The 26,610-nt window shown below is 52.7% G+C and overlaps 7 protein-coding genes across 7 annotated transcripts; 1 reads left to right on the top strand and 6 right to left on the bottom strand.

Annotated features, from left to right (window-relative positions):
* Positions 1–108: 108 nt before the first annotated feature.
* On the bottom strand, positions 109–5,187 carry sskB (putative MAP kinase kinase kinase SskB). Its single transcript, XM_024814019.1, has 2 exons — positions 2,954–5,187; positions 109–2,898 (listed from the first exon to the last, which is right to left on the bottom strand). Exons 1-2 carry the CDS (start codon positions 4,765–4,767, stop codon positions 603–605), a joined length of 4,110 nt encoding a protein of 1,369 aa, XP_024668641.1. The 5' UTR covers positions 4,768–5,187; the 3' UTR covers positions 109–602.
* A 2,252-nt stretch (positions 5,188–7,439) lies between these two features.
* On the top strand, positions 7,440–9,667 carry BDW47DRAFT_72660 (ammonium permease MEP2). Its single transcript, XM_024819698.1, has 6 exons — positions 7,440–7,811; positions 7,870–7,934; positions 7,991–8,245; positions 8,322–8,996; positions 9,089–9,320; positions 9,433–9,667. Exons 1-6 carry the CDS (start codon positions 7,725–7,727, stop codon positions 9,574–9,576), a joined length of 1,458 nt encoding a protein of 485 aa, XP_024668640.1. The 5' UTR covers positions 7,440–7,724; the 3' UTR covers positions 9,577–9,667.
* Positions 9,668–10,088: 421 nt separating this feature from the next.
* Positions 10,089–12,640, bottom strand: BDW47DRAFT_111768 (tubulin beta chain). The gene is made up of 9 exons (XM_024814018.1): positions 12,318–12,640; positions 12,173–12,196; positions 12,049–12,074; positions 11,887–11,928; positions 11,739–11,793; positions 11,220–11,675; positions 10,822–11,156; positions 10,403–10,762; positions 10,089–10,347 (listed from the first exon to the last, which is right to left on the bottom strand). Exons 1-9 carry the CDS (start codon positions 12,327–12,329, stop codon positions 10,311–10,313), a joined length of 1,347 nt encoding a protein of 448 aa, XP_024668639.1. The 5' UTR covers positions 12,330–12,640; the 3' UTR covers positions 10,089–10,310.
* A 198-nt stretch (positions 12,641–12,838) lies between these two features.
* Positions 12,839–14,917, bottom strand: BDW47DRAFT_111765 (U2 snRNP complex subunit CUS2). The gene is made up of 6 exons (XM_024814017.1): positions 14,607–14,917; positions 14,216–14,338; positions 13,731–14,128; positions 13,564–13,672; positions 13,346–13,501; positions 12,839–13,275 (listed from the first exon to the last, which is right to left on the bottom strand). Exons 1-6 carry the CDS (start codon positions 14,787–14,789, stop codon positions 13,066–13,068), a joined length of 1,179 nt encoding a protein of 392 aa, XP_024668638.1. The 5' UTR covers positions 14,790–14,917; the 3' UTR covers positions 12,839–13,065.
* A 202-nt stretch (positions 14,918–15,119) lies between these two features.
* On the bottom strand, positions 15,120–17,001 carry BDW47DRAFT_111764 (uncharacterized protein). Its single transcript, XM_024814016.1, has 3 exons — positions 16,462–17,001; positions 15,799–16,385; positions 15,120–15,742 (listed from the first exon to the last, which is right to left on the bottom strand). Exons 1-3 carry the CDS (start codon positions 16,738–16,740, stop codon positions 15,343–15,345), a joined length of 1,266 nt encoding a protein of 421 aa, XP_024668637.1. The 5' UTR covers positions 16,741–17,001; the 3' UTR covers positions 15,120–15,342.
* A 661-nt stretch (positions 17,002–17,662) lies between these two features.
* BDW47DRAFT_111761 (putative purine-cytosine permease) lies at positions 17,663–20,048 on the bottom strand. The gene is made up of 5 exons (XM_024814015.1): positions 19,974–20,048; positions 19,165–19,902; positions 18,821–19,044; positions 17,990–18,752; positions 17,663–17,929 (listed from the first exon to the last, which is right to left on the bottom strand). The coding sequence occupies exons 2-5, from the start codon at positions 19,555–19,557 to the stop codon at positions 17,792–17,794; spliced, it is 1,518 nt and encodes a 505-aa protein (XP_024668636.1). The 5' UTR covers positions 19,558–19,902; positions 19,974–20,048; the 3' UTR covers positions 17,663–17,791.
* A 1,378-nt stretch (positions 20,049–21,426) lies between these two features.
* pmcA (putative P-type calcium ATPase) lies at positions 21,427–26,610 on the bottom strand. The gene is made up of 4 exons (XM_024814014.1): positions 23,535–26,610; positions 23,339–23,480; positions 23,054–23,282; positions 21,427–22,999 (listed from the first exon to the last, which is right to left on the bottom strand). The coding sequence occupies exons 1-4, from the start codon at positions 26,580–26,582 to the stop codon at positions 22,105–22,107; spliced, it is 4,314 nt and encodes a 1,437-aa protein (XP_024668635.1). The 5' UTR covers positions 26,583–26,610; the 3' UTR covers positions 21,427–22,104.

The following is a 26,610-nucleotide window of genomic DNA, read 5'->3' as shown; positions in this document are numbered from 1 at the left end:
TAAACCAGCTCGAAGATAAATAATCATACGGAATGGTGGTAGACACTAGCTGAGATTAGAAACAGAATACAGTGAGTGAATAATGTATAGTGTCTGTATATTCGCTATCGACTAAAGCAGCTTTTCTCTCTCGAGCAAGCACGGGCAAGACCGTTTGAAAACCAAATCAAGCGTTCAAAAGAATAAGAAACAAGCCACAACCGACCATCGATGCATACAGTGGCTAACACCAACTATGCGTGAAGAATGGGATCGATTGTAGACTAGAGCATGATATGATTGGAACAAGAGTAGTATTGATTGGGAGGGGTATCAAATGCAGTCAATCCTTTGGGAAAGGTAGGGTAGTCATGAGGGATGCAGAAAAAGGAAAAGAAATAACTAAGAAAAAGGGGAAGAAAGGGGCAAAGACAAAAGAAAAAAAAGAGTCGAAGACAAGCCAAACAAGGGGATAAATACACAACTCTTGGTTGAAACAAATGACAGATTTTTCTGGGAAAACTGTCTTTCCACGCGTAGATCTGGGAGTACAAGCTCGTCGGCTTGCCCCCAAGATAGAGAGAGAGAGACCAGATTGGAGAGGCCAGGATGCGACAATAACCTCATCCGGTAACAGAACCATAGCTGGAATTCTGTCGGCTCCCGCTGCTCACACTACTGCCGCTATTATCACTCCCAGGAGTGGTGGGATCGAGCACGACTTGGGTGCGAATGGAGACGATCCATTCGTGCTGAAGTAGCTCCGCGGCAGTCGACCGCTTCAGGGGATCGCACTCGAAACAGCGACGGAGGAAGTCGATGCCCGTATCGCCGAGTTGGTCGCGGCTCGGCAACGCAGGTTGGCTCCCTTGGGCGATGTTGTACATGATCGCCCATTCGTTATCCAGCGTCGACCAAGGCCGTCGGCCAGTGGCCATTTCCAGGATCACACATCCTAGGGACCAGATGTCCACGGCGCCTTGGCGGTGGATCAAATTGGATGAATCGCCGCGGATGACCTCCGGAGACATGTACATCGGAGTTCCGGTCATGGTCTTTTGATTCTTGCCCCGCGCGCTGTCCTTGGGCAAGATGGCTTCCTTGTTGCCGGTGCTGGAGAAAGCGTCCATGGGGAGCACAGACCGCCCTTGACGCGCGATGATCTTTGCGGCGCCGAAATCGACGTACTTGATGATGCCGTTGTGGTCGAGCAGGATGTTCTCCGGCTTGATATCGCGGTGCACAATTCCAGCTTGGTGCAAGTATGCCAGTCCTTCCAGCAGCTGAAGGGCGTATACCTGGATGACGGTTTCGTCCTCTACACGCCCGTGCTCCAGGAGACTCGCGAGCGATCCTCCCGAGCAATATTCCATGAAGATATACACCTTGTCGCGGTGCACTTCGATCCCGTGGTATGAGACGATGTTCGGATGGTCCAACACCTCCAGCACGCCCATCTCGTCCCGGATCTGCTGGGCGATCTTGGGGATCAATTGAGGGTCTTGAAGACGGATTTCTTTGACAGCCATGAGATAATTGCTGTCCAGGTTGATGGCAGCGTAGACCGAGCCAAACGTCCCGCCTCCGATGAACTGCCCTTGCTGCCAGCGTAGGGTGACATTTGTCGCCGACGCCGACAGCACAGTGAGAGACCGGTCGGCCTCGTTGGAACTCTCCAACACTTTGCCTAGTGCCTGGCGTTTGGCGTCTTCTTCGACTCTCTGGTCTTCAATGCTGGTCAAGTGGGCGAGGCGCTGTTCACGAACAAGCTTCGATGCCTCCTCGTCAGTCAAGATCCGGCCAGCACCGATCTTCCTTGAACCGGCTCGCTCTTCCATTCGTTGTTTCTCCGCCTGGGCAGCGCGGGATGACCGCGCACCCATGATATCGAAGTGCGATATCAGCAGTGACATGCACCCAGCGACCTTTTGCCGGAGGTACTCAAATTGGCTGTCATGCATGGAGATAAGATGCCGGCTTGAGGTGATCGCCATGGCAAACTCGAGAGCGGACACGGCCCACTTGAAGGTCTTCCGATCGGCGGCATCACAATCATCGCAAACGAACGATACCCACTCTAACGACAGGTCCACAAGTCTCGCGCTGTTCATCGCGCGCCGGTTCGGATCAACGTTGGCGGATCGTTTGCCGAACTCCGTAGCAAACGCGTAGCAGGCCTGGATGAGGTCGTGGTTCTCCACGCCTTTCTCTGTCAGTTGTTCCCGGATGAATGCAACGCTATCCATGATGGTCATGGAAAGCTTAAACGAGATTTTGTTGATCTTGTTGAGCTCCACATTGACCCGTCCAAGATTGGCGCGCTGTTCGATGGCCATGTCCAAGTGAACGCCCGTCAACTGGGAAAATTCGAGCCGGGCATTCGACAGGCGCTGCTGGGTTCCCTCAACAACCAGACGGAGTTTCCCAAGCCGCAGGTCCGTGGGTTGTTCTAAGATGTCCACCAACATCTCCTTGCCAGCCCATAACAGGGGTTTCTCGGGACGGACCACAAGGATGTACGGCACATGGGGCGAATCCTTTGGGGTATCTTCCTCCCTGAAGTGAGTGCCTAGGATCGCTTGGATCTCCGCGTGGCGATCCCACAAGGCGTGGTGTCCAAAGAGATAGACACCCTTTTGTCCGACCGACTTGTTGGACTTGATGAGGAAATGATCGGAGATGAGAAGCGACTCGAAGATTTCATACGCAATCTCAGCCGGCAGATTATACTCCGTGGCATTTTCGAACAGCTGGCGGAGGAACCGGGCGAATCGATAGAGCTTTCGCTGCCGGATCCGGGTCGAATCTAGGACGCTCTTGTACCGTTTGTCCATGTCGGCTGGATCTTCACTCGGGCGCGTGGCTAGTTCGCGCTCAAAGTGGATCATCAGACGTTGGATTGATTTCGCAGTCAGGGCACTGGTCGCTGGTTAGTCATAGATTGAACTGCGGTGAATGAAGAAGATGTACGTACCTGAACTGTTCGGCCACTTCAATATCACCACCCTCAAGCTGGCGCCCGATTTCGTTGGAGAATTCCCAGTCTTGCTCCAGAATTTCTGCTTCTTTGAACGTGTTCTTGTTGGCATTCAATTTCCAGTTCAGAAGCCGGAAATAGTACTTCATGGCATCCAGCACCACCGAATCGAAATTCTCGTCGATGCAAGGGGGCAAATCCCAGCCCGGCTCCGGTTTGGCGATATCGAGATAGCGCTGCTTGATGTCGACCGCAACTCGCATCAGGATCTGGAACTGCGAAATCATTTGGTCGACCAAGATCGGAGACTGCTGTGCCGGATCCCTCATGTTTTTTGCGTAGGATAATCGTACCCGAATGATCTCCTGAATGAGACGCGAGGGGAAGTTGATGAGAGTCAGGAGCTCTTCGATATAGGGGGGTAAGTGGCGTCTGGCGAAAGACTCGGCATTGTCAATCAATGTGTTTTTAGCTTTCCGGATCACCTCGCCAATGCCGTGCAGCATGTTGTGTTCTCCCTGGAGCGTCTTAAGTCCATCTTCCTTCATGATGCGGTCCAGAAACGAGGAGTCGTCACTCAAGTCACTGTTGGCCGGCTTGACCCGCGGCTTGCTGAAATCCAACTCGGCATTTCCAACCCATTTCTGCAGAATGGAGAGCTCGGTGTTGATGAGGATGGTAGTATTGTGCCACGCGAAGATCGCATCACGGCTAGAGCAGTATTCCTCCGAAGCCACGCGAGGGTGCGCGGTTTCTAGTTCGCTATGCGTGGGATACAACCGCTCGCACCTCTCGATGTGTTCGACAACGTCCTCCACCTGCTTGATTGGGGACTTGCCGATCTCTGTCTCCCCCTTGATTTGGAACTTGATGATGTCCTCGATGGTAGCGCCCAAGGCACCCCGGGCCTCCTCGATAATTTTCCGTTGCATGGCGACACTTCGCCCGCAGGTCCTCGCTCTGACGCCCAACCATATCTCATTATTTTGAGCCGCCGACCGTTTCGTTTCCGTGGATTCGATGAGCCGCTGCTTTTCCTGTTTCACCACATCGCCCTTCAGGACCGAGGCCAACATCGAATGCCACTCCAGCCGTTCCTGGTTCTTGGGGTTCTTCAGTTCATCGAAACTGGGCTGGTTGTCGTCCGAGAGAAATAGTTGGGTATCCGGGTCGTAGGTGTCATCGTCAAAGGGAACCTCGGAGGAGGGGGAAGGTTCCTCCAAATCCGAATCCGCCATGGCCGCGGCATTCATACTCTGAGCATCTTCAAACCGACCGTACCAAGCCTGGGGGTCCGCGCGAATTCGCTGAACGTAGGCTTTCTCCTGGGCGCGGTATTGGGCGTTGGGGTCTCGTCTCGAATTTCGCTTCACGGAAGACGACCTCTGACTCGGACGGTCATTCTGTAGGTTGATGAACTGGGGAGGGCGCCGCTGAGGAGCATATGTGTTGGAGGGGGTTCTAGCAGGACCGGACGGGCGCTGTAGCCTTAGGTCACGCTCCGAAACCGCGTGCCCATCGGGGAGTGGGATCTTCTCCAGAGCAGCGGCACCCAGACTGGAGCCACGGGGTCGAGAAGTCGTGGTACTGCTCCACGATGGGATGGCACTGGCGGCCGACGGGGGAGGAGAGGAAGTTATGGTAGACGTCGGGGTGTGGACAGTGCCATCAAAACTGTCGGTGAAGCTCGAGTTGCTCCTCACATACGGTTGCTGGACGAGATCGTCGGACGACCCCGAGCCATCGGAGTCGTTGTTATTCATATCGGGATGCTCCATTACTGGAAAATCAACATCTTGTTGAGGGTCCATTTCGCATGTTGATTCGGGTGGTTGATGACGGAACCTGTATGAGATAGGGGCGTGTGAGGGGCGCTGTCAAGCAAGCTTTGCTGTTGGTCAACGCGTCCCGGGGGGTGATTGGGGGGGGTTTGTGAAGAGGCGGAGGCGGCGGCGGCGGCTTGGGAGCTCAGTGGATTCCCGGTTGACTTGGCCGATCGAAACGAACTAGTAGGAATTGGTGGAACCTGTTTCGGGGGACCACCGCGGCCACCTTGAGATCGGTAGTTTCGACTTATCAAACGATGGAGTCAACTGATGATCCATGCAATTTTGAGGGGAAAACCCAGCAACAACAGAGGGCGAGAGAAATTAATGGAGGCGAATGGGAGGTTCGTCGTCGTTCTTGAGGATTGACGGATTGATGGAGTTGGAGAGGAGGATGAATCAGCTTCCTGCCGGTCTGTCGCTGACTAAACGATTTTTTTCATTCTCAGTTAACCATCTGGAGCAGAACAGAAATCATACTGGAATCAATCCTAGGACACTCCGTACTCTTAATCTATCTTCAGTTGTTCTTCCAGATGTGGTTCTGATGATCATAGCGAAACATAAGTGGGATACCATGCATTCATTATTATTTTCCTGGGAAAACCACTACACCCTGAAAAGGAAATGTACTAGGTATCAAGCCAGAACTAATGGCATTTATCATGACCTTCAACAAGAAAAGAAGTGAGAAGACATTTAAACTCAATGCATCGGCTGAGATAGTCAGGACAGTTGCTAGACGGATGATGCTCTATAGCTAGTAAAATCTCAAGATCCCCGCTATATCAACATGCTTCGGGCGTCTGATTACTTCTATCATAGTGCTGCAGGTTTGAGTTGCCAATTGAAGAGGATCATCGGATTTATTGTACAATACAACTCGTCAGAAAAATCAGAAAGATCCAATCTAGAGCATCCACTAGGTCAACATTCAACAGTGACAATTTCGGGTGTCACATATGGCCTACTACACAGTATAAGTTCACTTATACTTTCTAGAAGATAGGTCAACCATACTATTTCATAGAGGGTTATAGCCTCCACGCTACTGCATCACTATCATCTATCTGATACAGCCATCATGTTACAAAGATCGAAAAAAAAAACAACAACATGGCATTGTGTGTTAGACGGAGAAGGTTGCGGATCAGTGGGACCGAACGCTCTCGCACTAGCGGGTGCAGCGGGTCAGGAAAGACCAGGGGTTCGTGCGTGTCCTCCTGGGGTAACATCATGGAGCAGTGATGCTGACATGATGAACGATGCAGTGGCCAAGTAGGAGGTTTACATTACTGTACGTGACTTCTTGGTTCAAGCTTGGGGTTCGTTTTTTGTGCTGCAGTGCCAGGTTTGAGAAAATTCAAGATACCGACTGGAAACAATTCTGGACTGATTTTTAAAACCGCAGATGAATTGTTATTCTTCGAAGGTACTCTATATACTAAGTACCTAGGTACCTAGTCATGTTTCAGGAGCAGTTATGGTAGGAGAGGATGTCTCTCTAGGTACCTACCTGAGAAGGTACTTCTGTCCACGACGATAGCGGTGCCAAGTCCGCTAAATCCGCATCAGTCGGGATGCCGAGTATGATTGTCATCCTGGCCAATTGAATTATCCTAGCTTATCTGCCTCGTCTCTCCATATATACTGGGGGGGATTTGGTTATCTCACCCACTGTCACTGTCCCTGACATACCTCCAGCGCGATACCTACCTGATACCTCTTGTTTGGCGCATGCCGTCACGCATCCCCTATTCTCCCGTCCATCATTTGTTGATCCACTGACGCAGATCTTGGAGTTCATTATCCAAACTCAAGAGAAGAATTTACCTCAAACTCCAGTGACTGCAGTGTTCCTCACTCCTGGCAATGATCAATCAGTTGATGTGACATGGAATTTCAAATCGGTGACTAAATATAGAGTCACTATCGTCGTAACAATGGAATGCCACTGGCACAGTCGGATGGGACCCAGAGATGAGACTTTGATAAGCCCCCAGGGCCAGTGCTGATTGGCCATTGGTGTCCCTGATAACGGTTGATACCGCGCTGTGATATATCAAACTCGATGGAGTGGCCGTGTCAATCTATTTATCTCCACTGGGAGGATTCGACGACCCTCCGCGTTGGCTTGGCCTTCACCTCCCGGGCGATTTTCTTCCAACTCCAGCGTACGGAGGACAAGCAAACGGACCAAAGAGAGGGCGTTCACGCGAACTTTATTCCGTGCCCAGTCGGGTCCAGTGGTTGGCATTATCGCCTGCAATCCCAATCCATGAATGACAGATAAGGGCTCAGCCTCTTGGACACACTATTCGTTATTGGACATATGAAGTACCTGCATATCAACATAGGTACGACACCCTAATGGTCCGCGGAATTATTGCATAGAGGAGGCTAGGTGATTGGCGCCTGACAGCCGGTTATCTACAGCCACTCTCCTTGGGCCTTGATCTGACCGTGGTTCATTTCCATTAATTCATAGATTCGAATCAGACAGATATCTAAGTCACACGATCATGGGTTCCCCTTGAGATTGTCGTGGGGTCTGGACACTTTACTCATATGCCTTAGGGAATGACCTATTCAGGACTGGTCAATCGTCTCCCGGTATCTATGATTTGATTTGCGCTTATCCTGTCTAACGAGTGCCATAGTGCGGACCAGACCCGTGGGTTCAGGGATGACTGTTGGTCTGTTATCAGGAATTCTATTTATCAGAAGTGCCTTGCCCGGTGATCACCACCTCCCTGATGTTTCTTCCCTCCTCTTTCTCTCTTCCTTCGCACTTCCTAGATCTCCTTGTAAAATTTCCCGGGCTAGACCCTGTAAATCGTCGGTAGCCAGGCGAGACCATTTCATTGTGGTTTGTCGGAGCCGTGTTTCAACTCCATTGTGGTCGCCCTTTCCCTCCATCCCAAACAGCACTACATTTCAGCATGACAGACAGTCCGGTGCCCTACAAGGGGGCAGCCGGTGGCACAGGCGGCGACTCGTTGCACGAGGACCTCAACATCTACTACAATGTAAGTCTTCTCCGTGGAGACCGATACGTTCTGGGATAGAATCACTGACTTCGTCCAGTCAGGCGACATAGCATGGGTCATCATGTCGACAGCCCTAGTGCTGCTCATGATCCCAGGCGTCGGGTACGGCTTCACCAACACCAGCACTTCCCATGTACAACACTGACAAGGCCACCCAGGTTCTTCTATTCCGGCCTCGCACGACGAAAGTCCGCCTTATCCCTCCTATGGCTCTCCATCATGTCCGCAGGAATGGTTTCCTTCCAATGGTTCTTCTGGGGCTACTCGCTCGCCTTCTCCCACACCGCCGGGAAATACATCGGCAACCTAGACAACTTCGGCTTCAAGGGCGTGCTCGCCGCCCCGTCAGTCGGCAGCGACAAGGTCCCCGACCTCCTCTTCGCCGTCTTCCAGGGCATGTTCGCCGCAATTACGTGAGTCACATAACACCCCCCCCCTTCTTGAACCTTCCATCTCTTCCCAGACACCCCAAAACTAACAAGCCCAAAGCGTGGCTCTCGGCGTCGGAGCCGTCGCCGAACGCGGCCGCATGCTCCCCTGCATGGTCTTCATCTTCATCTGGTCAACAATCATCTACGACCCACTCGCCTGCTGGACCTGGAACTCCTCCGGCTGGGTCTACCAGCTCGGCGGGCTCGACTTCGCCGGCGGAACCCCCGTGCACATCGCCTCCGGCGCAACCGCACTCGCATACTCGCTCATGCTCGGCAAACGCCGCGGCCACGGCACCCACGAGCTCAACTACCGCCCTCACAACGTCACCCACGTCGTTATCGGCACTGTCTTCCTCTGGGTGGGCTGGTTCGGGTTCAATGCCGGCTCGGCCCTCAGCGCGAACCTGCGTGCTGTCATGGCTGCCGTCGTTACGAACCTTTCGGCTGCTGTGGGCGGCGTCACTTGGTGTCTTTTGGATTATCGACTCGAGCGGAAGTGGTCGACGGTGGGGTTCTGCTCGGGTGTTATCTCGGGTCTCGTCGCTATTACCCCTGGGTCGGGGTTCGTTACGCCTTGGGCGGCGTTTATCTTTGGTGTTGTCGGCGCGGCAGCTTGCAATTACGCCACTAAGCTGAAATATCTTCTTCACGTTGACGATGCGTTGGATATCTTCGCCGTACACGGCGTGGGGGGCGTCGTGGGCAACCTGTTAACGGGTCTTTTCGCAGCGTACGTCAATTCCTTGCATTCTTTTCTTATAACCCCCCCCTGGATCCCAGGAGAGAAAAAGAAGAAGAAACAAACAACTAACCCCCGAATAGTGACTACATAGCCCACCTAGACGGATCCACCGAAATCGACGGCGGCTGGATCAACCAAAACTACATTCAACTCGGCTACCAGCTCGCCGACTCCGTCTCGGGCCTCGCCTACGCCTTCTTCGGCAGCTGCATCATCCTCTTCCTCATCAACCTCGTCCCGGGGTTGAGTCTTCGTGCGCCCGAGGACGACGAGATCATGGGCATGGATGATGTCGAGATTGGGGAGTTTGCTGTATGTTCTTCCCTCTTCCCTCCCTCTACCCTTTCCTCCTTCACGAACCAACGGTTCAATTCCAAAGGAGGTGAAACCATACAAGAACCGAGACTAACATAATCACGATTAGTACGACTACGTCGAACTCACCCGCGACGTCATCAGCCCCTCACCGAGCGAAAACGGCGACGGCTCGTCCACGAAGCGGTCTATGTCTATTCCGCCGACGGGGATAATAGCCACCGATGGTGGTGTCGATGAGGCGAAGGCTTGATTGACCTCATTCATGCATTGCCTTGGCCTGGCCTGGCTACTACTAGGTAGTTTGTGACTTATCATCCATTTCATTCTTTCTTATATTACTGGAATTTTATACCCTTGTCTGGAGAGGGTAAATGAGGAAAGGGAAGAGGCATAAACCTTCTGATTTTACTTTGTTGATACTTACTATACTCCATGATGGTCTTTCTCATACCCTTTTGTTTTTTTTTTCTCTCTCTTTGTTTAATAATCGATTGGATAATATTGTATATACTTCAACCATATCATGTGTTACTTACTAGGTATATACCGGTTTTATTTCCTCGTTTCTTGTTCACGTGTTGTCTTTGATATTAGTTGGTGGTGATATCAGATGGGATCCGGGTAGGGCTCAATGGGCAAGTCTGATAGGGTTACGGCATGTGTATCTATACAATCTCTCAAGTGTTTATGCTGGATAGCACTCATTACAAGATAGCCTGGTTGATTGAAACCCACTACACCACCACCACGAGACAAAGATACAAGAGACTAGTCTCTGATTGCTTTTAAATATGTGCTACTGGTCAAGTTTCAGGCTCCGTTCGGCCTAAGAAAGTAAAAACAGGAAAGAAATTAAGAGCGCTCCGATAAAACAAGTCCATGACGCCGACCGGATGGCCCAGCCAGACTCATAGAGAACGAGGGCTTATCAAGGGTATTACTGCGAGCAGATCTCAATTTGCGTCACGATCGGTCGGGGCGGATTTATTCCTCAACCTCAAGGGGCTCCTCCTCCTCGCCGCTGTCATACGTGTTAGTCCCTATCGATCAACAGGTGTATAAGGGTGATAACTTACTAGTCCTCCTCACCCTCGGAGATGGAGGCATCCTGGTACTGCTGGTACTCGGAAACCAGATCGTTCATGTTGCTCTCAGCCTCAGTGAACTCCATCTCGTCCATACCCTCACCAGTGTACCAATGCAAGAAAGCCTTGCGACGGAACATCGCAGTGAACTGGTCACCGACACGCTTGAAGAGCTCCTGGATGGAGGTGGAGTTGCCGATGAAGGTGGAGGACATCTTGAGGCCGCGGGGGGGGATGGAGCACAGGGCGGTCTGGATGTTGTTGGGGATCCACTCGACGAAGTAGGTCTGGTTCTTGCTCTGGATGTTGCGCATCTGGTCCTCGACCTCCTTCATGGAGACCTTACCGCGGCTAGAGAAGGGGTCAGCATGGGGTTTCCTATCGTTGTGGATGAATCGTAGGAAACATACAAGATGGCGGAGCAGGTCAGGTAGCGGCCGTTGCGGAAGTCGGAAGCAGCCATCATGTTCTTAGGGTCGAACATCTGCTGGGTCAACTCGGGGACGGAGACGGCACGGAAAGAGTGCGCGCCACGGCTGGTCAGAGGCGCGAATCCGACCATGAAGAAGTGCAGACGAGGGAAGGGAACCATGTTGACAGCCAGCTTGCGAAGATCGGAGTTGAGCTGGCCGGGGAAACGGAGACAGGTGGTGACACCGGACATGACGGCGGAGACCAGGTGGTTCAGGTCACCGTACGAGGGGTTGGAGAGCTTCAGGGTACGCATGCAGATGTCGTACAGAGCCTAGACACGGGTTAGTCCAATTGTTCTCGATCCAACCTTTTAGATCCGGCATCCATCACATACCTCGTTGTCAATACAGAAGGTCTCGTCGGAGTGCTCGACCAGCTGGTGGACGGACAGGGTGGCGTTGTAAGGCTCAACAACGGTGTCGGAGACCTTGGGGGAGGGCACGACGGAGAAGGTGGCCATCATGCGGTCGGGGAACTCCTCACGGATCTTGGAGATCAGGAGCGTACCCATACCGGCACCGGTACCACCACCCAGGGAGTGGGTGATCTGGAAACCCTGGAGGCAGTCACAGGCCTCGGCCTCACGACGGACGACGTCGATGACATTGTCGACCAGCTCGGCACCCTCGGTGTAATGACCCTTGGCCCAGTTGTTACCAGCACCGGACTGGCCGAAGACGAAGTTGTCGGGGCGGAACAGCTGGCCGAAAGGACCGGCACGGACGGCGTCCATGGTACCGGGCTCCAAGTCGACGAGGACGGCACGGGGAACATACTTGTTGCCGCTAGCCTGAAAAAGGGATTAGGGACCTGCCGTGTTTTTTTTTCAGAGCAGACGATCGCGAGTACGAACCTCGTTGAAGTAGACGTTCATGCGCTCCAGCTGGAGGTCGGAGGTGCCATTGTACCTATTCGTAGCGTTAGACGGACCGACATCCCCTTTCCAAGCGCTCTCCCATTCTCAAATAGGGTATATCCGTGGGCGTTAAGGCAATACTTACACACCGGAGCCATCAAGGCCGTGCTCGCCGGAGATGGTTTGCCTGCATTGTTGTCAGCGAATCAATGTTATCAACGAGAGACCTGATTGGCAGCGACATGACGGAGTCTCTCATTCCATGTGACCCCCCGCCATGCCCGTCCTGCACTCTGTCCGGACATACCAGAAAGCGGCACCGATTTGGTTACCCTATGATCACCCAACCCCAAATTTAGCCCGATTTGTTCCTAACCAACCAGATCCACAACACCCCGCAAGCAATTCATAAAACACGTTGTCGCACTTACACACTGGCCGGTTTGCAGGTGAACCTATATGACGGGAGGTAACATTAGCAACGCTGTGTGGTCAATAGGAACCGGTGGGGTCTCCATCAGGGGGGTAAAGTTTCCCGGGACGCGTTTCCATGAGGAGGGGAAGAAAACAACATACAATCTCACGCATTTTGGCGAAGTGGAAGGGGAATTAGTCGAATAAAATTATGTAGAAGGAAGAGGAAAGAAGAAGAAGAAGAAGGGGGAGAAATGAAGAAAGAAGTGGGACGAGGAATGTCGATGTGAGGGGAGGGAGATGGGAAAGAAAGGAGAGGAAGGGAGAGAGAGAGAGAGGAAGGAGACGGGACTAGTGAGTTCAAGTTTGTTGTTGGGGGGGGGGAAGGGAAGGAGCCTGAGGAGACTTTGAGCGGTGAAGGGGCCGAGCGACTTGTTCGTTCGTTGTGTGTGGATTGTGGGTGTCAAAAGGGATCAACAGTCAGGCAGGAGAAATGCAGAGATGTAAATAGCACTAGACCTGCTTGGGTTTAGTCAGTCTTGCGATTACTGGCAAGGACCTGGGCTGGTCCAATAGGGGGATTCCTGTTCGGGTTTAAACAGTCTCCATTTACGGCACTATTGGCCATTCAGGAGGCTATCCGTGTTAGAACGAACCACAGGTGGCATCTCATGGCTAGCCCACTTCCACGTCGGCACGCGTCCCAAAGATCTGACTTCAACGGGGTCTACTTGGTTGTCGATGAGGATGATACAATGGAGACCAAGGTGTCATGGTAAAAATACTACTAGTATGGTACAGACCGGACATGCGTCGGTCGTTGGAGGGGCATTACAGCAAAAACGCCAATGAAGGTTCACCATTCACAAGTCAACGGACAAGGTATCCTAGTGGGGATCACCCGTCACGCTCACTTGGCTGTATTCTCCACGGTATGGGAGCTTTCCAGCCATGTGCCAAACTCGTCCAGACGTTGATCCTCTTCGTCCTCCGCATCCAGACCTTTCTCGGCCAGATCTTCCAACGCTGCCCGTCGCTCATTGGTCTTCTTGAATTTCTCGCTGCCATCGGAAATGTACGCTTCAACGCGGGTACCGCCAAACCAACGGCCGTCCATGACCTAGGGATAAGCACTGGGATTTAGATACAGTCAAATCGTCGGGGGATTGAACAGAAAAAAAAACACATACCTGGACGCACCGCTTCGCCGAGTCAGCATCCTGGAAGCGGGCGATGGCAACACCGGCCGGTTCCTTATCGTAGAGAACGACGTTGGTCACTTCGCCCAATTTCGAGCACTCCTCGCGAATATCCTCTTTGATGTCGAGGATAGCCGCCGGGTCCTCCTACCAATACTGTCAGCTCCTCTAGTCACATTCCGTAGTAGATTTCAGAGGGAATGGCACACCTCTAGTTCCTCCAAAGTAAACATATGCTTCAAGACGACAATCTTTTGGAACTTGGAGTTTGTCTCCGGTAGGGCGGACGGGTCATCGTCATCCCAATCGGCGAGTTTGCTATTCCCTGCGCATCAGCACACTGCGTGGGTCGGGGTTCAAACTGGGAGGGACGTACTTATTGAGCCTTTGGGTCCGCTGGATAATCTTTCGCCGGTCCTTCATGCTGGCCTTGGGTGGCGCATCTTGTTGGCTCTTGAAGGAGAAATCCGCAACTTGGACTTTCATGGGGCCCTGAGGCCCTGGGACTCCTAGCCGGAAATTCGTATCATCCAGCATCTGTATCGCGAGATTGACAGACTCCGGTCGGAAATACACGACGAGAGCCTCGCCCTTGAAGTTGCCCTGGTCATCCACATACATCTTGATTCTTGGACGCCCGCTGTCGATTTCTTCCGCGATGACGCCGCACTTGGAAAAGACATCGCGAAGCTCCTCGAGCTCCGTATCTAACGGGATCGAAGTCACATAGACGGCGGTATTGACGCGCTGTTTCTTCTGCTTCTGCTCAGGGCCCTGTAAATTCCGATTCCCATTAGCTCCTGTAGCTCACTCCCCCCCGGGTCGCGAGCCCCCGGTAACAGCGAGGATTGTTTTACTCACATCATCGGAGCCCGCCTGCTGCTTCCGTTTGTTCCGAAGTTGCGCAGGCGTGATCTGCTCGTCCTCGTCTACCCCATGGACTTTGTATGCTTCTTGCTGTTTCTGAAGCAAGTCATCATCGACCTGAGGGACATCCACGGGCGCACAAGCCGCGCCAACCGAGAAATCAGTTTCACGAACCAACCAATATCCACGCACTCACGGGATTCCCCAGTATCCTTCTCGACAAAGAACAAGACTCATGGTTCGCATATCACCAGTATCATAGACACCATATGGGGATGAAAAAGCAGGAAAGGGGTTCAAGGGAGAGAGGGGTAAAAAAAACGAGTATTCAACGGCCAGGAAACGCAACAGGGACCATCCGGCTGGAGAGAAGGCGCGCACACACCGTCGGAATCCATCGTTTCAACACCGTATCGTATTCAAATTCCCGGCCGTCGTCCGTCTCGAGGATGAATTTGTCGTCTAGTTTTGAGAAGGAGATTCGGGGATCGCTGTCGAATTCGGAGGGTTCTTGGGGGAAGTTCGACGCGGGGGGCGGGGCGCCGCCCTCCGGCCTTGGGGACGCCATAAGTGTTGACTGTGGGTAAGCAAGGACAAAGATAGACCTGGTTGAAGGATCGCGTAGTTATGGGAATATTTGTTGAGTAGGAGTAGGCGAGAACTTGGGTGGAAGAAAGAAACGGGATGAGATGGAGAGCTGCGGGTTGAAGATGCGGGAGACGCTAGGACTGTGAGCGGCGGAAGGGAGCTCCAGCGCAGCCTGTCATTGGCCGGGTCATTGCTTTGCGTCACGCCCTCCTCCCTATAGTCATGCTATACCCGCAGTGCCTACGTAGGGTCTATCGATCAACTTCGAGTGTGGTCTTTGTAAATAGTAGGTAAGGTATCTTCAATGGTCATTAGGGCTATTTACAGCACCATATTATTAACACATGATCCTTGAATAGAGAACAATTCATGGAGTAGCACATTCTATGGCATGTCGAGGGAGGTGACCCCCCGGGTGTCTGGAAGAGAAAACATATCATAAGACACTCAAGTATATGCGTAAACCAATATTATAAAGGTGATGATCAGATACTTTTCTGCGCAGCAGATGTTATAAAGCTCGCGGACACAAATTAATGAAACGGACATTGGCCTGTTCGCGTCTTCTTCAATCCTTCCACGGCGTCATCCAGCGCCTGTCGACCCTTGCCTTCAAAGTACTTCGGTCCTACATCAGGGACATAGTAGCCTTGCGGGTAGAATTTGCTACCGTCATCGCCAGGCAGAGGTCGACCAAGTGCCCAGGTGTACCAGGCATTTGGCCCCCAGCGGTTCCAGAAGGTCGGCTTGACGTAGTAAGGGGCGCCGTCCCATTGCGTGAGGAAGTTCCGGTCATTCTCATCCGGATCCTCGGTGAAAGGGCTGCTTCGCATGCAGTAGGGTCGCGGCAGTGCGAGATAGCGCAGCGCAAATCGGCGAATAGATAGAAGCGAGGAAAATACCTTGGTATAAGAGGCTCCCGGGGCGTCGTACCTGTTTCGTGTTAGATCGGGGCTTTTTTTGATCAATGCTTCTTCTTCAAAACTTACATCATCGCCTTTCGAAGACGGTCATCCATCATGAAGGACACGAATTTCAGCCCAAGAGGATGCAGAGGCCGAGGGACCAAGTACAGAAGAACTGCGGTGGTCTGATCGGCAGTCTCCCGATTGCTGACGGCTGGAACCATGCAGCGGACTTCATAATCGTCACTCCAGGCCGCGATCTCTTCGAGCCACTGTAGCCCATCCCGGAAACCCGTCTTCCCCGAGGGGAGAGCGTCGTAGCTGACTTCCAGACCGTCACCGACGCTTTTCCAGAACGTGCCGATAGCGCATTTTTCGACATCCGTCAGCTGTCTCCATTCGTACTTGTTGATAAATCGCACCGGCTGGACCGCGAAGAGACCCAGTGTGTACAACATATCATCTTCCAGAATTTTGCCAGAGGCACGATAGCTGCTGTGAACCCAGCGGGTGCGCGCGATGGATACCAGCGCACGACTCGAGGCGGGGGAGTGGCCCGCGAATTCCTGGATCAACACGCCGGTGTCGCTGTACCGCTTCAAGGAAGTCTCTGGTTTTGAGAACTGGCTCGTCTTCGTGAGAAGACCAGAGATTGTGGGTATCCCATATGTCTGAGCAGAACAATGGTTAGCGCGCTTCTTCGCACCGCATGCAAGGGAGACCACGCGAGAGGGCGTGGGAACTGACCCGAAAAAGAGCAAATTGAAGGGCTTTGGCGAACATAAAGGGAAACTCGGTTTGCAGCAACACCTTCTGAATCTCAAAGGCATCGTCGTCTGTCATGCGGGCGAAGGATTCCCGGGTTGGATAGTTGTATTTTTTATGCACCTTTCGCATGCGGCGGAATCGCAGCAAGGACACTAGGGCAGGGTACGCCGACACAACTGCCAGTGCACAGGCGACCAGATCGCGGGAGGGAGTTTTCTCGAGGAGGACCCTGAGGTCCATAGGAATGGAACCTTTCATGATGACTGAAATTGTACGGTCCTATTGCTTGCGTGGGATATAATGTGCCTGACTAGATAGAGAGGCAAGAGGGAGTGATTCCCGTTTATTCGGATGACAACTGGCAAGCAACGTGGATGAATGCCAAGGCCTGCTATGATATGCAATAACAAACAAACTCACGTCAGACAGTCAGGGAGGGCGACAAATGGAAGTTTCAAAGTAATCAAATTGGTCTATGCAGGCTTTATGTGGGAGGAAAAATAAAAGCTAGTTGTCAAGGGGAAGAAGGGGCGTTAGTGGCGTAGCTGATACTCTCTAGATTTGAAGGCCAAGTAATCCATGATTCCCCGCACCTTCTCGCTCTCCATCTCCATCTCTTCTCCCCTCACCGCGATTCTCGGTCCGAACCTCACTTGGCTGATCTCCCCACTGCTTGTTTTCTGGTCTACTCTATCCAGACACGCAAACACCTACCCCTGTCCATCTTATATGTATTGAACTGGTAGAATCCAACGCACCCATGCAATCCACCCAGCGAACAATACTCAACATTTGCTAGATTGAAGTGACTCGAGCGCTCGTGAAGATGGATAACCTACTAACCGCTTACGGTTGAAGGATTTAGTACTTGCTGACGGTGCGCGCCGATCCTGTCAAACCAGACCCTCTTCTCCCATAATCCCGAGGCTTTTTTAAGTTCTGACAAGTCATGACACGAGATGTGTGGGCTCAAGTCTAGACATGATAATCGCAGGCCCATGCCGCCAACATCGCGTGGTTGATACCCATAAGCTTCGACCAGCAACGAAGAAAGAGGAGGCGACAACGAAGGCACGCATTAATATCTTGTTTCTGGATCGGCTCCAACATATATTACAGAATTGAGTATATCTCATAAAACGTACATACAAAACATTTATATTCGAACATTCCGACTCCACGACGGTGGAGGCTTCCAAATTAGCGAGCGAGCTAAAACGCCGATGGCATGATGCGAGTTACTCAATGCAAGCCAATGCAAGCCATGGCGTTTCTTAGCCCCTATCTTAGGCCCTATCTCAGATACGGCTCAGCGACCGATAATTTTCATTTCTAGCAGTCTGAGCGGCGGAAACGCAATACCCGTGAAGCCAATCCCAAGCCAGATTCCTAAATCACATCCCCCGGTAACCGCGCTTGCAATTGGACCGGTATAGTACACTTGATCCTGTTGTCGACATATCAGTGACCCGCCATTTCATGTCACATATCGGATCAGGGGACATACCATTCCAACGATCGCCCCCGCCCAGCCGATGAGAAAGGCTAGAGAGGCCGCGAAGCCCGACGGCAACCTCTTTCGGTCATTCCACGCAGACCAATCGTATCCTGTGCCGCGGTTGAACAACAGGTCCTGTTCCAGAACGATCGTGAACCAGATAATGGTCCAGTAGCAGATTAGCGGCAGGAAGTTACTGAAAACCTCATAGAGCGAATCTCGACCACCGATGGCACACGCGGTATAGATTACCGTGCTGAGACTCGTGAACACAGGGCGGGGAACCTTCAACCACACGTCGCCCAGCATCTGAAAATTCATCGACATGGAGTAGGAGCCGGGAGCGTTGTTGGATACCACGCTCAGAGTGTTGATAAAAGCGCAGAATTTGCCAAAGGCACCGAGTCGGTCATAGCCAAACATTAACAAACTCCCTGCTGTGCCGTCATAGATGGTAGACCACTTCTGAGTGTGTGCCACGCCAGACCCGAGGCCGATACCCAGTAGGTGAGTGAAAGTCATGGCTAGGAATGCCCCAACGGTAGTGACCATCCATGTTGTCCATCTCCCGAGGGTCGGCGGGTAGTTTACAAAATAGTCCGCAGCCACTGGCAACCATGAAAGACTGGATGACAAACACAGGGATACAAAAGCTAGGCGATTCCCGTTGATCTTCTGCGGTGTCCCAGTTGATGAGGTAGCAAAGTCGAACCGGGGTCCGGCTGAGCCGAGGATAATGCAGAGAGTGATTAATTGCGCGATCCACGCGTATCTGGAACCCCAGGCAGTGGATGAGCATGAGTTCACAATTGTCACAAACTCGGGGAAAATAATACTCACCGTTCATAGAGCTGGAAAATACGCATGCCAAATGTGGCCAAGAGCCAGCTCGCCACGGCAACGATCACTATCCCAACAACAACCGAAACCTTTCCATCTGATAGTTTGGAGAGGATTTGGCCTCCCACCATTGAACTCATCATCCCATAGCCCAGATTGGTCAGCACATTCAGCAAACAACAGACCTTAGCGGGGTAATATCCCATAAAGTATCGGGCCACGATCTATCGAAAGACAAATGAGCCGTAAGTTTTTTGCCTGCGAAATGTAGCCAAGTGACAAGGTGGCCGAGTGTAAGGGAACAGATCAAACACAAGGTAAAGAACGCAACAGGTGGATCATACAAGTGTTCGATTTCCACTTCTAGGCCCCCAGGTGCTCATATAGCCCACCGCCAGTCCGCCTAGGAGGTTTCCAAAGACCGCACAGAGCGCAGCATCGGTGAAGCTTAGATCCCTTTCAAGCGTTCCTATCGATCCGATGACGATGTTGTTTACCGCCATCCCCATACTAAGCCACATGAGGAATATATGCAGCAGCGCCGTCGAGCTGGGATCTGAGCGTTCCTCAAGTGGCACCGGCTCGATGCCGCGGGTCTCGAGACCCTTGATATTTTCGGCCCATCGCTTATATTTCGAGTTTGGGACTACCTCCACAGGGGCACGGTCTCCCAGATCCTCCGCGGCCACGCTGTGTAAAGACGCCGATCCGTGGTCTTTTTCGATATCTGCTCCCATCCTGACGTGTGTGAGGCTGATAGCCTAAAGAACGAACAGCGAGAGCCGTGCTACCGAATCCGATTGCTGAATATAGAGATCAAGAAAGATATATTCAGACAAAGTCGAAAATTGCGGGGAACAACTGAGTCAGACTAACGGTATATATAGGCGCAAGTAAATCGCTGGAAGGCCGGAGAGGGATCGAGGGGAAATTCCAGGGGAAAAGGCATTGCCGCTACTTCATGGACCTGATTTGACATCACCTTATTGTCCTCAGCGTAGCACCTGCACGACCTTGGTATCGACATTCCACGGCCAATATGCACCAGACCGGACGGAGCCCTACATACGCTCCTCCTGCAACTTAAAGGTACAGAGCCGGATTTCTAACCCAGAGATACATCATCTAATCTGCCCCCTTTTTTGGTGATCACCTTGTAGGATGACGAGCAAGCAGGGTCGTTGCAGGAAAAGAAAAGAAAAGAAAAGAAAAAAGCGCCGTGAAGAAGTACAGGCCGTTGGAAAATTCCCGCGCGATAACACGATCCAGCAGGAATCCAGGAATCCAGTTCCCTCATACACGCTGATACGGGTGACAAAACGATTGTTTCACGCGCCTGGTCACATACCAGTGAGTTGTCCCATATTGGTGATTTAAGCTCTCCCAGCCCCGTTGTCCGGTATGTACCGCCAGCAAGGAGACCACAGCTGACCAAATCCCGGGGAGTTGAATGATTAGACGTCAGGATGAGCTCATTCTGGTCTGCTAGTTGGGAAGAATGGGGAGTTCTAATTTGTAACAGTGGTCAGATCGAAGACCCCCTATTTGGGCGGACAGGAAGTGAGTATATATTGAATGAATATTTATACTTCTTGATCTCACTTCTTAGAGAACAACACGTACCAATCCAGAACAAACAAACAGCCACTTCCACTCCTAGCAAGAACCTTAGGATCCCACCATCAATCACCCTCGGGGTGTACTAAAAGCATACATACATACATACATACATTCCAACTCGCGCCCACCAGAGTGTGATCCCACATTGATCATTCCTGCCGATGATAAACGCACAAGCCTATGGTTCCTAGCTCGCCATTCATTCTCCTGCGGGGCTCATTCTGCATAGATATAATTAGTCAGTCAGTCAGTAGTCATTCTCTGAGGCTGCCTACTTCAGTGTAGGATAGGACTTTCTGCTTCTGCCCCTTCTTTGTCATTTTTTCCTTTCCTTTCCTTTCCTTTCCTTTCCTTTGGTCTCTTCTCTTCTTCCTTTGCTTATATAATATCATTTGGAAAGATAGAGATAGCGACTAGATCGATGTATGAAAGAAAAGAATGAAATGCAATAAACCGAGAAAAAGTCCACACACCACTCCGACCATGTTATCTGTGACCCAACTCTAGTCCCTAGCCCTTTAACTACCGTCGACAACACAATATCACTATACCCAGCAGAGCATGTCTGATACATCCCTACTGCCTATACCTATACCTATACTATAAGTATACCTCCAAGCACAAAATGTACAACCAGCAGGAAATAAATGGAAGTGATGACTGCGTTGTCCCGTGTCACACGCACACATATACAAACAGTTTCTGCCATGTGAAGGAAGGGTAGCGTCGTAGGGTATACATAGTACATTCGGGTATGGAATAGGGTATATGTGTCGACGATATATAGCGTGGAGTGACTGCAACCAGTCGGCTGACTTGCTGCGTTTCCTACACCATTGGACCATTGATATTGAGATGTTTCTTACAATCTTTTGCAACCTTTTCCATAGTGGTGTCATATTTATCATCACTATGACCATTTGATCCGTACTTCCACACATGGTACGTATAATCAACAACCTACCTACCTATTTACTGAGAACAGGAACAGCAGTCCATGACAATTACACGGAGAAAAGAAAAAAGAGCAAAAAAGGAAAGAAGCGCCCACTCAACCACTGTTGCCTGTCCCCAACCCTAACTAATATCTCTTGAATGAATTGACTTATTGTATAGGATTGGGAATAATACTAGATCAAGGGAAGAAAGTGATAATGATAGATATAGACAGTAAAGAAAAGAAGAAAAAAAGAAAACCCCTCTTGCGCCAGGTCCAAACCAAACCCTATGCGAGAGGGGTATGTCTATTAAACAATAAAACAGTAAGGAAAAAAAAAAAAAAAAACCTTCTTTTCGTTTTTCCGACCACGTACGCCCAAGAAAAGGAAAGTATTACTAAGAATAAGAAACACGTATCAACAAGAGAACTAAGATAAGATGATTAGGAGGGCGACGGGGTTTGAAAAGTTAGGGGCATACAAAGTAAGCCCATTAAGGAGGGTTAGAGGGTTAATCATGAACAGAAAGAAAGAGAGAGAAGATAAAATAAACAGAGTAAGATATTAAAAGCAACGTAAAGGGGAACACGGAATTAAGAAGTCTATGGACGAATCTGGGGCTTCATTTGTGGTGGGTTGGAGGAAGAAAAGTGGGCTGGAGGGGAAAAAAGAAAAAGAATAGGGTATCATGTACACAGAAAAGGTATGTATGTATGGAGTCCCAGGCTAAGCCTGGCTATGGCTCTGGCTTGATCGAGATCGTCTGGACGTCGATCGTGCACTTCGGTGAGACGGCGCGCGTGCTGGCGGAGCGTGCTCAAAGAAAGGGAGAAGGTCTGGATTCTGGCTGGGAGGTGTCTTCGACGAAGACAGGTACTCCCCCACGACGTTATCGTCGGCCGCGGTTTCCGGGTGAATCTCGATGCCAGGCTGACTGCCCAGCCCGCCGTGAGGGCTCGTGGTGAAGGTGAACGTATCGCCATTGCTGGGCCCCCGTTCGATCGGCGACCAGCCTGCAATACTTCCGGCCACCACGCCTGCCATGGCGGCGGCGGGTCCGAACGCGGAGTTGGACCGAGACCGAGTCTGCTTGCGTGATCGGGACTCCGGTGTCGAGGGCGGCGGCGTGCCTGCGCTTTCGTTGACTGGGGTTCCTGGGACTGAATTCTCTCGTGACCGAGAGCCACTCCGAGATCTCGGGAGTAGCTCCTGCGGGTGTTGCAGTTTGTGCTTCAGGTGCTTCAGCCGTCCGCCGCGGAGGGTCTTGATGAACTTCAGTTGATCCCGGATCTCCTCCAAGGCGGGGTTCCACTCGTATCGACGGTCTTCGTCCGACACCAGAAGCTGCGGTCCCTTCTCGCGGTGCCAGAAGGTGGGGATGAGCTTTGCAACAAGCTCGTCGGGAATCAATCGGATGATGATTCCAACCGGAAGGGAGAGCACGCCCAGAACCAGAGAAACACCCCATTGAGGACCGTTGAGGGCCGTGACTGAGAACGCCTTTCCACCGACGAAGATGATCAGCACTTGGCCGCCGACGATGATGAACTGAATCCCAATAAACCATCTGTTGCGGAACACCCCTTCAAAGATGTTTAGATTATTATCGATGCGGCGGGAACTAGTCATAGTTAGTTAGTCCTCGTGAGGGAGGAACTAGGGTTTCGTCACGTACTTCCACTGGTTAAAGATCTGCATCCAAACAAAAGTGTTGAACACGACAGTCTTTAGCCATACATCTTTATACCCGGTGATAGACGTTCCAGCAAAGTTCAAAACAAGCGTAACGACCAGCTGAAAGATACTCTGTCCGATGATCATCTTCCACATGGTAAAGGTGATCAGAGGGGCCGACTTCGGTTCCGGTCTGCGATTGAGGATTTCAGGCGAAGGCGGGTCCGTTGCTATTCGGATGGTTAGCTGCCAGGACTAGGGCCTTCGTGTCCATGAGTTCACATACCTAATGCAAGTGCAGCGAAAGTGTCCATGATGAGGTTGACCCACAGCAGTTGGACAGCCGTGAGGACAGATTCCTCGGAATTACTGGCCACCGCAGAGATGAATGTGAGAAGAACGGCGGTGATGTTGACCGTGATTTGGAACTAGACGATTTGATCAGCATCGAGCCAACAGCGCGCGTGCGACATCTTTCTTACCTGCAGGAACTTCTTCACGGCGTCGTTGACGGTTCGACCCCAGGCCATAGCCTTGACAATGGAAGCAAAGTTGTCATCCATTAGGATGATGTCGGAAGCCTCCTTCGCGACTTCAGTGCCCGCAATCCCCATAGAGAATCCCACGTCGGCGGTCTTGAGCGCCTGAGCATCGTTGGTCCCGTCGCCCGTGACTGCCACCGTCTCCCCCAGCTTCTTGAGCTGCGTGACCAGGATCTTCTTGTCATCAGGGCTGGACCGGGCCAAGACTTGAAGGCGCGGGATGATCTGCGTCATTTGGCGGCTACTTAGCTTGCGGAACTTGGGCCCCTCAATGGCAATGCCGCCGGGGGTGAAGATCCCGCACTCCTGGGCGATGGCTTTGGCGGTCATGATGTTGTCGCCGGTGACCATGCGCACGAAAACGCCAGCGCGCTGGCACAATTTGACGGATTCCGTCACGCCTGCCCGGAGAGGATCCTGGATACCAAACACCCCAAACATGACCATATCTTTGAAGATCGCATCGAATACGGCCAGAGAACGGTCGTCCTCCTGCGTGGGGGCGCCGCGAGGGGGCCACTGTTCGAAGTCACGATACACGAGACCGATCGTCCGCAGCGAATTGGACGCGTAGTGGTTGATGATCCCGTCCAAGGCGGACCGGTCGGTATCTGACAACGGTCTCTCCGAGAGGTCCTTGGTGGGATCGCAGATGATGCGCGTTGACTTGGCCGCCAGGATCTCGGACGCACCCTTGACGAGCATGCGGTATTTCCCATTGCTGAGCTTGATCACGCAAGCCATACACTTTCGACCCGAATCGAAGGGGATCATCTGGGCGACCTCCTCGTTGGCGCGAGCCTCCCCGAGCGAACCGAGACCGAGGTAGGTTCGTGCAAAACCCAGCAGGGCAGTTTCGGTCTTGGATCCGACAAACGCCATGGCGCCATCTTGCTCTCCTTCAAATGCGGTAGAGTTGATCACGATCGATTTGAGCAGCAGGTCCTTGGCCGGTCCCGCAAGGCCTCTGGCGAACTCCGACGGAGAGGCCGTGGTTCCCTCGGGCTCGCTTTGTCCATCATCGGCATGGGCGTCCCCGTCCCCATTGGGGGTCGGAGACGCGCCGGGGGACTTGCCTCCGAAGTGAAAGGTCGTGCCTAAGGTCGCCGCGACCGCCGTCATCTTGTTCTCCGTCAGCGTGCCCGTCTTGTCGGAACAGATGGTAGTGGCGTTGCCCATCGTTTCACACGCCCGCAGCAGTCGCACCAGGTTGTTGTCCTTGAGCATTCGCGTGGTTGCGAACGCCAGCGCTAACGTCACCGCCAACGGCAAACCCTCCGGGACCGCCACGACGATGATGGTGACCGCGACAATGAAGATCTGCAGGAACGCCTGACCTTTGTCGTCGGCGGTGGGAATATCTTTCATGGTCGCGAGGAACTTGATAAAGAGTACGACAAACAACAGCAGGCCGGCCGACAGACCGAGTTTCGCGATGTACTCGGCGAGCATGTTCAGCTTGGTCTGGAGAGGAGTGGTCTGGCCCTCGTCTTGGAGGGACATCATGGTCTTCCCGTAGGTCGAGTGCACACCGACGGCGGTCACTAGAAACGTGCCCACACCCTCCGACACTTTAGCACCGGAGACAATGAACGGATCGTGCTTCCCGAGGCCCTCGTGGCGATCGATGATGCGGTAGACTTCTCCGCCCGCGGTCTTGCGTAGGACGTCCGACTCTCCCGTGGCCGACGACTCGTCGCATTTGACATTGTGGCCTTCGATGAAGATACCATCCACGGGGACGAGGTCACCGGGCTCGAGGTGCATGACGTCGCCGACCAAGACGTCCTGGATGGAGATCTCGGCGGTCTTCCCGGAGCGGACCACCTTCACCGTCCGGTCCTCTTTCTTCTTGTTCAGTTTCACAAACTGGCGCTCCTTCTGCCAGTCGTTGGCGGCACCCACGATCACCACGATGACGATGGCCACGATGATGGCCACGCCCTCCACCCATTGCACCCGCGCCTCTCCGTCCTTGGCCGTGACCGATTGGTAGATTCCCAGGGCGAGCGAGATGATGGCTGCAATCGTCAACAGGATGAGGACCTTGTCGTTGTACGCGATCCATGCCAACTCGAAGATGGATTTGGATTTCTTCTCGGGCAGCTTGTTTTCACCGTAGATGCGACGTCGATCGGTAAAGGCGTTCTCGGCGTGTTTCGCGGGAGTCGTATCGGATCGGGTCGGGGGCTGCGGCGGATCCGACTTGGGCTGCGAATTGGGCCCGGGGGCCTGAGAGAGCGCGTCGTCAAAGCTGACCGTCCCGTCCAACCCCGTTTCATCCCAGCTCAGGCCACTGCGAAGGCTGGTGCGGAGTCCCTTCTCGAGTCCGCGGACGCCTCCCAGCGCGTGGAAGGCGCTGAAGTTCTTGGGGTTCAGGAGCTTGTTCAGCTGGCCGGGCGAGAAGGCAAATCGGTTGTCCTCGACCTCGAACTCGGCTTCTCGGCCCGGGTCCGGGGTGAGGGCTTCTTCATCACTGACCAACGCATCCTTCCCCAGGTCTGCGTGCGATCCTTGCGAAGGGGGGTTGACGTAGGTGTCGCCGCCGTAGGAGCTCGAAGATGGGGTGGTGCCGTCGGACTCTAACGAATTGCCCCGCGATCTCGCGCCGGGGACGGCCAGGTAGTTGGAATTGGTGGTGGGCTCGTTCATCTTCGACGTGGGGGAGGAGACGTTGTGCGGGGAGGTCGGTCTGCTTTCGTGGTCGCGCGGCTCCGACGAAGTGAAGGAGCGGATGGAGGCCTGCGAACGGCCGTCCGAGGGCGAAACACTCCCGCCGTTTAGCAGCGCACTCGTATCATTCGCGTCGGCACTGTCGGAGGTCTGCAAAGATGGGCGGGAGACGACTTGGGGCGGGTGCTCATTCTGATCAGAGGTGGTCACGGCGGAGGTGTCGATGGTGATCGTTGGGGCCCGTTCCCGTCGGAGAGGAGTGGTGGGAGTGGTCGGGTGCACGGAATTCGTCCCATCGGATCTGGAATCCGACATGATCGCCCAAGGGATAGAATGGCCCCGG

This window comes from Aspergillus candidus (genome assembly GCF_002847045.1).
Source record: "Aspergillus candidus strain CBS 102.13 unplaced genomic scaffold BDW47scaffold_59, whole genome shotgun sequence".
Taxonomy (NCBI): Eukaryota; Fungi; Ascomycota; class Eurotiomycetes; order Eurotiales; family Aspergillaceae; genus Aspergillus; species Aspergillus candidus.
The sequence above is the reverse complement of the archived record's forward strand: the minus strand, read 5'-3'. Positions and strand labels throughout refer to the sequence as shown.

Bases quoted from the DNA above. Each gene is read 5' to 3' on its own strand.
- sskB (XM_024814019.1), bottom strand. From the start codon at position 4,767: ATGGACCCTCAACAAGATGTTGATTTTCCAGTAATGGAGCATCCCGAT. The intron at 2,899-2,953 runs GTACGTACATCT...ACCAGCGACCAG, and splicing joins GAAGTGGCCGAACAGTTCAG to TGCCCTGACTGCGAAATCAA.
- BDW47DRAFT_72660 (XM_024819698.1), top strand. From the start codon at position 7,725: ATGACAGACAGTCCGGTGCCCTACAAGGGGGCAGCCGGTGGCACAGGC. The intron at 8,246-8,321 runs GTGAGTCACATA...ACAAGCCCAAAG, and splicing joins GGCATGTTCGCCGCAATTAC to CGTGGCTCTCGGCGTCGGAG. The intron at 8,997-9,088 runs GTACGTCAATTC...ACCCCCGAATAG, and splicing joins TTAACGGGTCTTTTCGCAGC to TGACTACATAGCCCACCTAG.
- BDW47DRAFT_111768 (XM_024814018.1), bottom strand. The intron at 11,157-11,219 runs GTATGTGATGGA...ACCCGTGTCTAG, and splicing joins CCTTCTGTATTGACAACGAG to GCTCTGTACGACATCTGCAT. The intron at 10,348-10,402 runs GTAAGTTATCAC...CACGTATGACAG, and splicing joins TCCGAGGGTGAGGAGGACTA to CGGCGAGGAGGAGGAGCCCC.
- BDW47DRAFT_111765 (XM_024814017.1), bottom strand. From the start codon at position 14,789: ATGGCGTCCCCAAGGCCGGAGGGCGGCGCCCCGCCCCCCGCGTCGAAC. The intron at 14,339-14,606 runs GTGTGTGCGCGC...GATGTCCCTCAG, and splicing joins TGAAACGATGGATTCCGACG to GTCGATGATGACTTGCTTCA. The intron at 13,673-13,730 runs GTACGTCCCTCC...CGCAGGGAATAG, and splicing joins CGGACCCAAAGGCTCAATAA to CAAACTCGCCGATTGGGATG.
- BDW47DRAFT_111764 (XM_024814016.1), bottom strand. From the start codon at position 16,740: ATGAAAGGTTCCATTCCTATGGACCTCAGGGTCCTCCTCGAGAAAACT. The intron at 16,386-16,461 runs GTCAGTTCCCAC...TGTTCTGCTCAG, and splicing joins TTCAATTTGCTCTTTTTCGG to ACATATGGGATACCCACAAT. The intron at 15,743-15,798 runs GTAAGTTTTGAA...AACACGAAACAG, and splicing joins CGTCTTCGAAAGGCGATGAT to GTACGACGCCCCGGGAGCCT.
- BDW47DRAFT_111761 (XM_024814015.1), bottom strand. From the start codon at position 19,557: ATGGGAGCAGATATCGAAAAAGACCACGGATCGGCGTCTTTACACAGC. The intron at 19,045-19,164 runs GTATGATCCACC...GTCTTTCGATAG, and splicing joins GAAGTGGAAATCGAACACTT to ATCGTGGCCCGATACTTTAT. The intron at 18,753-18,820 runs GTGAGTATTATT...CTGGGGTTCCAG, and splicing joins ATTTTCCAGCTCTATGAACG to ATACGCGTGGATCGCGCAAT.
- pmcA (XM_024814014.1), bottom strand. From the start codon at position 26,582: ATGTCGGATTCCAGATCCGATGGGACGAATTCCGTGCACCCGACCACT. The intron at 23,283-23,338 runs GTATGTGAACTC...CCATCCGAATAG, and splicing joins TTTCGCTGCACTTGCATTAG to CAACGGACCCGCCTTCGCCT. The intron at 23,000-23,053 runs GTACGTGACGAA...AACTATGACTAG, and splicing joins CAGATCTTTAACCAGTGGAA to TTCCCGCCGCATCGATAATA.